General features: G+C 32.6%; 1 protein-coding gene across 1 annotated transcript in view; it reads right to left on the bottom strand.

The window, feature by feature from the left end:
* Positions 1-12,776, bottom strand: part of LOC145326496 (netrin receptor UNC5B-like) — a 97,662-nt gene that overhangs the window by 32,424 nt on the left and 52,462 nt on the right. The window contains exons 18-21 of the mRNA XM_080169867.1: positions 5,201-5,413; positions 4,561-4,677; positions 3,646-3,720; positions 3,304-3,352 (exon numbers count right to left, since the gene is read on the bottom strand). Of these exons, the coding sequence (XP_080025993.1) occupies positions 3,304-3,352; positions 3,646-3,720; positions 4,561-4,677; positions 5,201-5,413 (454 nt within the window). The remainder of the gene's footprint in view (positions 1-3,303; positions 3,353-3,645; positions 3,721-4,560; positions 4,678-5,200; positions 5,414-12,776) is intronic.

Here is a 12,776-nt window from a genome sequence, read left to right as displayed (position 1 = left end):
AACGATTTTTTGGGGGGGGTATTTACCCCCCCCAAATTGAATGTTCTTAAAAAAAAAATTTTACTGAAAATTTTTTTTTGGGGGGGGGGGAAGGAGTAATCCCCGCCCCCCCCCCTAAAAAAAGTCATAGTGTGACTCGAGCCTTGAGGTGTAATATATTTTATGTTCCTCGTTTGGTCTCCTAATAGTAAATGAAAAGTAAATCCTAATGTTTCAATTAAATCAGATCTTGAAGACCATGATAACAAAAAATTTAATAGTTTGATCATGTTTTATTTGCTTGGGCCTTTATAAGGGCTAAAACCATCCCGGGGATCTATGATGTAATTGTAAAGCACTGAAGATTCCATAAAATAGATACCTAACTAAATTAAATATTTCATTAAATAATGAAAAAGAATTTCTATAGGCGATTTCTTTTGGGAGGATGTCAGGGTGTCTCAAAACTAGTTATAAAACTTACCAGGACCTATAAGACGCTTCACTTTAAAGTATAATCATATTGGTTCATTGGTTAGTGAGTTAATTATTGTATTTTTATGTTCTAAAGAATGAGATACTACTATATATTTGAATAGTAGTGGCGCCCTTAGCATCTAAGAACTCGTGTTTTCTAAAGGGTAAAAAGGGAGGAGAAAAATAGCCTAAAACCACTCAAAGGATTGACCTATAATAGTGTGGAACCATCATGGGATCTATGTGAAGCTTTCCTAAAAAGGAGAACTCAGTATTAAAAGTAATGAAATCTGAAGCTATAGTCAAATAAACCTTACTTACTACTTTATGTTATAGGATAGTACTTATTAACTTAATAGATTAGGTAGGTGCTTTTTTTACATAATTAAATTAACCCCCCCAAAAATTTTACCCCCGGGGTAAATTAGTTTGGGGGGGGGTAATTACCCCCCCCAACAGATTTGGGGGGAGTATTTACCCCCCCCAACAGACTTTAGGGGGGGTAATTACCCCCCCCAATCAATTTTTACCCCCGGGGTAAAAATTTTGGGGGGGGTAAAAAAAAATTTCGGCGCGCTTCGCGCGCCATTTTACCCCCCCCAAACACGAATTACCCCCCCCCCTAAATTTTTTTACCCCCCCCAAATAAAAAAGCTTGGACGCCCCTGCAGCATTTATTGATAAATTCGTTCATTCAGTAAGATGGGATACAGTGGATGGATCGTTATTTTAGCCAGCTACAAGTTTCACTTTATTTGAATACATGATATTATTGTGTAAGTTCCAAGTAATAATAAATCCATTAAACCATAACTCCTTTGCTAGCGTAGAAAATTTATACAATTTACTCAATAATCTCTTAACATTTTATAAACTGCCTGATCAATTTAGGATAGAATTTTTTTTTGTTTGGGGTAAGGTTTCAATTAGCTTTACAGTAGGAAAACAAAGCAAACCCATAAAACAACATTATTAATATAAATAATACCTAAACAATTGATTTTTCTATTATAATTTAGATTTTTATTTAAACCGCCCTAAATATATTACATTAATTTATTATGTATTTAAATTGAATTGTTAGAAATACTTTATTCTGGCTTATGTAAGCTGGGCTAGAAGAAAAGCGCGAGCTATCATTTCTTCAAAAAGTCAAAATTATGAAAAAGGAAATTTTTTGAGAGTTGATATATCTTAAAGGGTAAATAATTAAAAAACCTTCCTAGGACCTATGAGTAACTACATTGTAAAGGAGAACAACATCTGTTTAGTGGTTAGTGCAAAAAGACAGACAGACTAACAGACATTCTGTTACTTGTAAATAAGGAAAAGTGGAACATTCTGACTTTAGCGATTTTTCAGAACCGGTTTTTGTGGGGAAATGATTGCACATCTTTGAAGAATTATTTGTTCAATATAATATCGGTTTCCATTCTAACCTACACACAGACAGGGAGGGAGGGGACCTTTGGATTATAATTTGTACTGGTACCTAAACACATTATGTTTTTTGTAGGGTTGGGCCGGATATCCGGTGTGGCCGGATATCCGGCCATTTTCAATATCCGGCCGGATACCGGATATTGAAACTATCCGGCCGGATATCCGGCTCTATAATTTTTTATACTTTACACCAAAAATCTCTGCTTTTTAAAATTTTAAATGGTTATAATTTTCTTATTATTGAAGCTAGAAGAACATTTTTTCTGAACAAGTTTAACTTTATGTAAATTAATATAAGATTTTTGAAGAATTTTTTTTTGCTACTTTAGTATCTGGTAATTTGGCCGGTTATCCGGCCGGATATCCGGTAATTTGGCCGGATAACCGGATATTTGCCGGATATCCGGCGTTTGAAATCAGCCGGATATCCGGTATCCGGTATCCGGCCAAAAAAGTATCCGGCCCAACCCTAGTTTTTTGTTAGATTTAAAACTTTGAGGACTAGTGTTTGTGTTAAAATGTTTAAATATTTCAACCAATAAATCTAATTTACGAAAGGGGTAATTTTGTTTATTATAATTAGGGTATACATCAACATAACGTCCATTCTCTTATCCCTTAAGATCCGTGATAAATAAAATACCGTGCTTTCCATACAAAACAGCTTTTAAATAGTAATTCTAACAGCTAAACATATTAAATAAGCAGAATATATGTCAAAGGGAAGCTATTTATTGAATCTTAATAATTGGCTTATTAGCAAAGCGATTAAAGTAAAACAATAGAGGGGGAAGGGGTTAAATAAATTTATGTCCCTACCCCAAGGACCCTGTGCCGAATTTCAATTGGGTCCCCAACAGGGGGATCTAGGAAGTTGGCTGGTTATACATCTATATTTATAGATTTATTAGCAAATGTATTATTAGTATGTATTTTATTAAAATAAAAAAGTTTTAAATTTTCTCTTTAAGTAATTTTTAAATAAGTTTTGTAAATAAGAAATGTGTTGAAAGAGTATTGGCAATATACAATTTTTGTTACATGGAAAAAACTTTGAAATACCTTTATACATGTACTTCTGTTTTTTCCTATGTTAAGCGGTCCTTTTCTTCGAATTTCAATGATATCTATTTCTGTCTACTAGTTGCTTCGCTCCTAGCCTCTAAGAGAGCGCGGAAAAATGACCTAAAACCACCCTAAGACATTTATGATACTTCTCTATATTCGTACCAGCGTTTTCCAAGATTTTAGGTTTTTTGTGTAGTATGCACATAAATTCTTTAATAAAATAAATCTATTCTTTAAAAATGAAAAGCTTAAAGAAGGATTTCAGAGTAGAATATAAAAAAAGAACTGACCGCTTGACAAGGACTATTTAGGTAGCTTCGCTACTATAGTTTTTACCTTTATAACTTGGTTTTCTTTTGATTCTGGCTCTCCAACTAAGCAAAACCTATACAAAACATAATATCAGTAAATTTTAAAAATATGTTTAAATTAATTAATTTTGAATATCAAACAGAGATAATATTATTTTGTTGGCGTTAGTTTTACCATAAGCCGTTATAACGCTGAAAACTTTCCGTTTAACACTTTTGTTAAACTTGTTTGGATGTGTTACACTTTTGACCAGGGATCTTAAGGGATAAGAATGGACCCAATGAAAAATAGTATAATAAACGTGTAATGTCCTCTCCCTATCTGAACATTTATAGAAGCTTCAAAGTAATGGAAAAAAACCTTTACCTTGAGAGAAAATCTGTAAGAATATGGCAGGTGTTGAAATCCAGGTGGGTGTAAATAGGACAGGTTATAGTCTCCCTAAATATAAAATTATTAGTTCTAATATATAGCAGGTGTTAATATCCAGGTGGGTGTAAATAGGACAGGTTATAGTCTTCCTAAATATAAAGTTATTAGTTCTAATATATGGCAGGTGTTAATATCCAGGTGGGTGTAAACAGGACAGGTTTTAGTCTTCCTAAATATAAAATTATTAGTTCTAATATATGGCAGGTGTTGATATCCAGGTGGGTGTAAATAGGACAGGTTAAAGTCTCCCTAATTATAAAATTATTAGATCTAATATATGGCAGGTGTTAATATCCAGGTGGGTGTAAATAGGACAGGTTATAGTCTTCCTAAATATAAAGTTATTAGTTCTAATATATGGCAGGTGTTAATATCCAGGTGGGTGTAAATAGGACAGGTTATAGTCTTCCTAAATATAAAATTATTAGTTCTAATATATAACAGGTGTTAATATCCAGGTGGGTGTAAATAGGACAGGTTATAATCTCCCTAAATAAATAATTATTCTAATATATGGTAGGTGTTGTTTAAACGTAAAACACCTTTTTATTTTAATATTTTACAATATATTTAAGTTTTATTAAACAAGACAATTACATAATGTTAAATATTTCAATTTTTAATTTGCAAATCTTAAAATTCTTTACATCTTAAATATTATAATTTAAATCAAAATATAATTATGTAATATGAAGTTTTACTAAATAATTCTTGTATAAATGTAGAATCCATTAAAAATAGAAACTTTCCACAATTCAAAGTAAAATTACAAAATTAGATTAAATATCCTTATGACAAATAAATTTATAAAATCTTATAGTCAAAAACCAGTTACAGAAATAATAATACCTGGACACGGTGACTAGTTTGACCCAGGCAGAGTCTTTAGCATCTGAGAACAAGGAATCACAGTGGTACACTCCAACCTCCCAGTTGCCATGCTGAAGGCTGGCACAGTGGCCAAAACTAGAATATAATTAGAATTATAAACAAAAATCACAGTGGTACACTCCAACCTCCCACTTGCCATGCTGCAGGCTATCACAGTGACCAAAAACTAGAATATAATTGGAATTTTGAACAGAAATCACAGTGGTACACTCCAACCTCCCAGTTGCCATGCTGAAGGCTGGCACATTGGTTAAAACTAGAATATGATTAAAATTTTAAACAAAAATCACATTGGTAAACGCAAACCTCCCAGTTGCCATGCTGTAGGCTGGCACAGTGACCAAAAGTAGAATGTAATTGAAATTTTTCAACAATAATCACTGTGGTATACACCAGCCACACAGTGGCCAAAACTAAAACCAAATGGAGTTTAAATAAGAACCAGTAAATCCCTTTTTCTTGTTGTAGGCTCGAACAGTGGACAAAAGGTGAATGAATTGGAAATTAGAAAAATGATTAGACCAAATATTTAAGTTAGTACTTTAAGTGGCTAAAACTACAATTAATTAGACATACTTTGATTTGAATAAAAGATTACCTTAACACAACAGGTTTCTTGAAGGAAAGTCTTGGTGGACCCGCCAGTACCACCGGCGACAATGTTGTCTGGTTTGTGGTGAGACTGGGCCTGTCCCTGCCCTCCCTCATCACGGCCAGGAACACCTCCTCTGTGTAGCCATGATCCAGGGCACCCTCCGGGATCAGCAGGCTTACTCCCCATTCTGGCAGTGACAGCTTGCATCCAGTTGAACTAAAAAGGAAAATTGTGTCCATGGGAATCTTTAGCCAATTATAAAAAAAAATAGCAGCTAAGCCCCTAGAAGTCTCTAGTAATTTTTTTTAGGGAGGTGTTAATTTTCATTGGGAGGGTAGTGATATCCTCCCTCAGAATACTTAAAAACATTCCCTGAACATATCGGTTCAACGGTTAGCAAGAACCATCGATACAGACAAAAAAGCTTTCTACTTTATATAATAGAATAGCGCATTTTTTATTGGAAGGCTAGTTTATTTTTAAGCTTTTTTCTCTAAGGTTAAATTAGTTAACAAATAAGGAAATTATTATCTTTTAAGTAACTGTAGTCCATGGACTATATAAAATAGGCATAAAGTAGCATCGCTACGAATAATGATAATGATGATTTTTAATGATGATTATGTTTGTAAACAGTATATAATAAAACATATTTCAAAAATTGTCCAAATTATTTGCAGCTTTCATATTTTATTTCCCTTTTGAACCAAATATATTTTTTAAAAAGAAGCTTTTCTATAATAAAGGTCTTTCCGCACATTCTTTTTTTGACAACAAATTTTTGTTTGATATAATTATTCTACTCATCTGTTTTTTGGAATACTGATTCCTAATACCATAAGGTACAATGTTATAAGGAAGCATCTTTTTATTCAAACCCTAAAAATTTAAGTATATCCTTTAAAAGTATCCTGTATTTGAAAAGTTTTGCAACAAATTTACTTACAATTTTGTTTATTTTTTATGCATTTATATTCTGAGTAATCCGTTTTGACACTCTACAAGTATTAATGTTCGTTTGTCCTAACATTTCAGAGCTTCGCTCTTATGAATGTTGTCATCCTTGTTAGATTTATTTTTTACAGCCAACAAAATATGAAATAAGCAGGGAGAAACTTACATGACATGACATTTGGAAAATCAAATCTAAACTTTAAAATAAGTTTTATCTCTTTTTTTGGCTTTTAAAGAAGTTGTTTGATGTTCTTATATAATAATTTTATAATTATTCTATGATTAATATTTCTAAACTTATTAAAAAAAACATTTTACAAGATTTTTTCCGGGATGTAAATGGTCGTTATTTCTGTTTGTACGTTAATATCATTTCATAAACCGAAATGGTACACAGTTTAAGGTAATATTATCCTATTATATAAATTAGCACGAAGGTTCTTCTCTCGGCTATTTTCTACCTCTACGTTGAATACGAGTACCCTAGATGCTAGGGGCACAATCGCTATTTTAACAATTTCTAGCGTAGACGCTAATGTTACATAAACATATTTTTCCGATAATTAATGTATGTTTGACATAATCAACGCATTTAACAATTTAAAAACAATCCAATAATATTAAAAAGTCCTTTTTATTTTATGACCGTTAGGATCTCGCTAAGGAACATTGAGTTTCAATTTTAAGTGCTAAATTTATTTTTAGCTTCTTTGCTTATAAATTAAAAAATTGGGATGGCTTTTTTTCTCCTCTCTACCACTTCCTTTGAATTTAGAGAGCTTAGATGATGTGAGGGCTGCCGCTAATGTTATATAATTTGGCAAATTTTCTGCTGAGATTTTGCAATAAATTGCACGTACAATACAACACATACCATGAACAATGAACACATTTTTTGCAGATGCAAGCATAAAAATTTGCATGGTCTTTATTGGATCGTTTTTTGCACAAGTCATAAAATTATGGATTATTAAGTAAGCAAAAAAATAGTTGTTCTTTTAAAAGCTTCAAGATTTATATTAAAAATAAAATGTACAAAATCATGCTTAAACCAATTTTAAGCTATCTTATAATGGATAACTCGATAGTTTTAGTATTTAGCAAAATCTTCATGGACAGACAAAAAACATTACTACTTTACATAAGAGGATGTGTTTGTTGATTGTTAGTTTCTGTAGACTTATGCAGCTTTTGAGTCATCAGCCGCTATTTTGCGAATTATTTTATACATATCATTGAAAAAAAATTATAACTCATATTATAGAGTAGCAAAGACCCTATTTTCTCACAATTTTTTTCTACAATATGTATAGAAAAATGCATAAGTATGGTGATATTGGATATGAACATAAAAGAAATAAAGCAAGAATTCACCAAATTATCAGATTTTTCAGGGATCTAAAGGGATAAGACAATGGTGGATAAATTGATGTACATCCCCAATTATGATACACAAAATACATGTTCTTAGATTACAATTAGTGGTTGAAACGTTCTACACTCAACTTAAAGAGCCAATAAATCAAAATTCAATGAAGTCCCCAAAGTTGTTAAGTCAACGAATAGGAGAACGTTATTAATAAACTATAGGGACTAGTGTAATAAACAGCTCAATGGCCCCTCCCACCCTGAGATTTTACATTTTTTTCTACATGTATTGATAAAAATGCATTTTCTCAATACACATACAATTTAAGTTTTTTCCAGCAAAGTTACTCTGCTAATAGTTTTTTAGGACAAGAATAGTAACACAGGGACGTCCAAGCTTTTATTTTTAAGGGGGAAAAGGGGTTTCAATGGTTTGAGGTGTGCAATATTTACCATTTACCCACATCCTAGGACATTTATATATGTGGTAACCCCCCTCAAACAACTAACAACTAATTTTTTGCACTTTAATTATTGTATCGACAAGGAAGCTTTCCTTGTGTCTTTGTGTCGTGTACTATCATGAAAATCCCATGCTCATTAATCCTTAATCTGAAATTAGCGATGACGACAATTCTTTCTCCCAGAGACCTCCTAAAAGTGCAGCATTCCTGGTGTGATGCGCGTTGAGTCTCCGTATTGCGCTAATTTTTTTTTGTTGATCAGAGAATGCACGAGATGAATGTTGCATGATGAATATAAAGCCAAATTGCAAAGTAATTTTATTCGGTAAATGAAAAGAAGATTATTTCTTTTGTTTTGTTTAATAAAAGACCAATCATACCTATGTAATATGTTAATTATGTTGTATTACGCTTAAATAATCTTTTGTGTTTGATTAAAACGATCTATGATATTATTACGCTTAATTGATCTGATTATCGCATTTATATGTACTATTTTATCTCGTGTATTTTAAATTTTTTTAGATGCACAGTTTTTATCTTCAAATAAAAGATTCGTAAACTTCTGCGTTATCTATCCGTCAGACAGCAAGTATTAGGGTGATTGTCTATCCACAGATTAGACTAAATGAAAGATCTCAATTTCAGTGATATGCCGAAACAATTATATTAACATAATTTAGAATGTTTGCTTTTAAATAATTTGATAATAAAATTTGCAAGAAATTGAGGCACTCTGACCTTTAGCAGCAACGTTTATTGATTTTGTATTAAAAGTAAATGTTGTGCAAAAATAAAATAAAATGTTTTACAGCTTTAACTTTGTTGCAATTCTTTTGACAACAGTTAGTTGATTGATGGAGGAAATGTTCCAAATTTGTTTTGTTTGTACTTTACTTGGCACATATTGAGATTTCTCAACGTGCGCCTTTGGAAGTAAGATCAGTCAGACATCCAAGTATTTTGATGGGAACCTAGTAAAAGTGTCTGACTCAGATTATGACGTAAACAAATTAACCAATGAGACGCCAGAATACACTGTAATTGACCAATGGTAAAATTTACAGTGGCCTCTCATTGATTATTTTTTTTTACGTCATAATCTGAGTCAGCCACTTTTACTAGGTTATTTTGATGGATGATCTTGTTTGAAAAGTTCTGTTTAGGGTAGTAAGTTGTGGGCAAAAACATTTCATTACTTCTAGGGGGTGATTTTGGACTCTAAATTATACTAGTCCTCAAAGTTTCAAATTATCTTATTAATTTGCTTAAAAATTTTGATTACTTTTTTATTCAAAGTAGTTGTAACCAAACTTTTAAACCCATTAAAACAATCTACAAAAGGAATAATTTTTTTTTTCCTTATTATGGATTCATTGTCTATAAAATTATCCCTTAGAATTCCTACTTATTTTGAAGTATGGTCATATTTTTATGTATACTTTTTATTGTTTAAGTTTGAGTACAAATATTACAAATTCAATAGATTTTATACAACAGTTTCAGTAAGTTGATAAAATCTGTTTTACTGTCACCTTTCCAAGAAACTTAACAGACAAAAAAAATATCAAAATAAGTTTAAACAGTTCAATTCTTGGAAAGTGTTAAATATTTTGTTTGAAATAGAATCTTCAACATTTTAAACAAATTTAATTAAAATTTTGTATAAAAAAGGATGACAAAATCCATAAAAGAGCGTTGAAACGGTAGGAAAACGAACATTAACACTTGTGGAGTGTCGGAACTGAAAAATCAAAATATAAATTTATAAGGCAAAATAAAATTACATGTAAATTTGTTGCAAAACTGCTTAAGTTCAGAATATTGTTTAAGATTATAGAGAAGCTTCGCTTATAACATTGAACTATGTTGTCCTAGAAATCAGTTTTCCAAAAATAAGATCAATGGGATAATTATATCACACAAAAGAATTGTTGTCAAAAAAGTTAAAAATCTGCATTTTTAGATGGACGTAAAGTTGCTACGCTTTTTAAATTGTAACTGTTAAAGGAATCATCATGTAATTTTGAAATTATAGGACAATTCTAACATGTCTAAAATAACGAAAACGTTACGGACAGACAGACCGAACCTAATTATAGGAAAGCTTCTTTTTTCAAAGAAAAACTATCTCATTTTGTTATAAATTTGTAAATTTAAGTTTAAGTGTAAAAGTATGAAATAAATCAAAATTTGTACAAGTATTTGGAGCGGAAAAGTTTGTAACCAGGGATTTAAAGGGATAAGACAATAGGCGATAGATTGTACATCCCCAAAGATTACCAACAAAATTACTTTCTGTAGATAAAAATTAGTGGCTGAAACTTTTGGACACTTGACCAATGAACCAACCAATCAAAATTCAATAAAAGTTCCCAAAGTTATTAAGCCTACCAATAAGAAATAGTATTTATAAAACTTTGGGGACTAGTATAATAAACAGTGCAATGTCCACTCCCTCCCTGGTTTGTAACATAAAGAAATGTTAAATATCATGTTGGGAAAAGTTTTCAACAATATTTCTACCAAGTTAACAATTTATAACTCTTCCAGATTTAGATTCTTATCAAAGATATATAAAGATTTCAGTAACATAGGAGCATGCACAGGATTTTACAAAGGGGATGAGGATATTTCCATAGCGCCCTAATTATCAGGGATAGTTAGGGATAAAAACAATGGACAATAAATTGCCATACAATCCCGATAAACAAAAAAAATTAGTTTAGAGGGTTGTATGATAAATATCTATTAGTTGTAAGTAAACGGACACTCGGGGAGTGAGTGATTAGGCGATAATCAAAAAGAAATTATTTACGTAAGGGTGGGGGGGGGGGGTAGATATACCACACTTTTCTGGGATCTTGCCAGATCAAGTATCAACTGTGGGGAATATCAAAGGATGACTCCATGCAAAATTGGAGCCTGATCCGGCCAAAACCGGCCGTGATTTTTATAAAAAAAAACGGTTTTTTTTCGGTTTTTAGAGGGTATCTGTAATTCGATTCAGCTGGAGCAAAACCGGTTAAAGATACAAAAATTTTTACTTTACATGAAATTTAGCCAATGCAATTGCCTACAAAAATGTACTTCATCATCAACTTGATTGGACAACTCTTTCCCCTCCTAAATGTCCATTAAAACCTCGGAAACGGCAAAAATCGCCAAAAATCACGCCTTCGGCGGCGAATAACAGCTAAACGGTCAGCCGGAAGCGAATCAAACATAAGTAAAGAAATGTCCGCCTCAAAAAGTTGTTCAACATTAAAGAGATGCTTAAAGTCTCTAAAACGACTCCTTCCCCTCCTTTAAGGGGAAAAACTGAAAAAACGTGATTTTCAAAAGTATGACCACTTCGTGGGTGTGGGGGGCACTGAACCTGTCACCCCAGGGTCACCAAATATAAAGTCTAAGTGGCCCACAATGCTGAATTTTCACCAACTGAAAGTCTTGTGCCATTATCTCTTATGAGAAAAAAGTTATTAATTAATTAAAATTTCAAATTGTGATTTTTTGATGGATTTCTTTAGTGAAATGACAGGCCGGTCAATTTTTAGGCCATTTTTTCGGTTTTTGGCCTATCACGCCCAAACGGTTTGAGATAATCTCACGGGACCTTTTGCCCAACCTAAGTCTGGTTATTTGTGAGGTCTAGGGAAAAAATCAGACTTGCTCAAAAGATTATAATAATAATCTTTACACAGAAAAATGGCACAAGGTGAGGGTTTTAGGGGGCAAAATGAGCTGACCAGCGATTTTTGACGGCGCGCAGCGACGTCGTGCTTCATCCAATCCGGGATTTTTTTTTCTTAGACCTCACTAATAACCAGACTTAGGTTGGGCAAAAGGTCCCGTGAGATTATCTCAAACCGTTTGGGCGTGGCGGGCCGAAAACCGCAAAAAATGGCCTAAAAATTGACCGGCCTGTCATTTCATCAAAGAAATCCATCAAAAAATCACAATTGAAATTTTAATTAATTAATAACTTTTTTCTCATAAAAGGAGGGGAAGGAGTCGTTGTAGAGACTTCAGGCATCTCTTTAATGTTGAACAACTTTTTGAGGCGGACATTTCTTTACTTATGTTTGATTCGCTTCCGGCTGACCGTTTAGCTGTTATTCGCCGCCGAAGGCGTGATTTTTGGCGATTTTTGCCGTTTCCGAGGTTTTAATGGACATTTAGGAGGGGAAAGAGTTGTCCAATCAAGTTGATGATGAAGTACATTTTTGTAGGCAATTGCATTGGCTAAATTTCATGTGAAGTAAAAATTTTTGTATCTTTAACCGGTTTTGCTCCAGCTGAATCGAATTACAGATACCCTCTAAAAACCGGAAAAAAACGGTTTTTTATAAAAATCACGGCCGGTTTTGGCCGGATCAGGCTCAAATTTAGCATGGAGTCATCCTTTGATAATCCCCACAGTTGATACTTGATCTGGCAAGATCCCAGAAAAGTGTGGTATATCTAGGGGGGTGGGGGGGGGGGGGGAAGGTTAAAACATCACACCTTTAATGCACTTACACCCCCAAAAGAACATAGCAATATTTTATTTTTTGACATAAACTACAATGATCAATGAGTAGCTTCGCTAACAAAGACGAATGTATTGTACTTGATCCAAGTTTCTATTTTGGAACTTCTTATTATTAAAAGTTAAGCTGATGATATAAATTTTTGTTACTTATCATAGATATCAAAGATGTATATTTGAAATTTTAAACAGGTCTTATTGAACATTTTCAAATATATATTTCAATTTTGGGGAGGGTACCGCCACCTTTTCAAGAGAAATC

The sequence above is a fragment of the Acartia tonsa genome, chromosome 8, assembly GCF_053477335.1.
Source record: "Acartia tonsa isolate MP-2025a chromosome 8, ASM5347733v1, whole genome shotgun sequence".
Lineage (NCBI taxonomy): Eukaryota > Metazoa > Arthropoda > Copepoda > Calanoida > Acartiidae > Acartia > Acartia tonsa.
The sequence above is the reverse complement of the archived record's forward strand: the minus strand, read 5'-3'. Positions and strand labels throughout refer to the sequence as shown.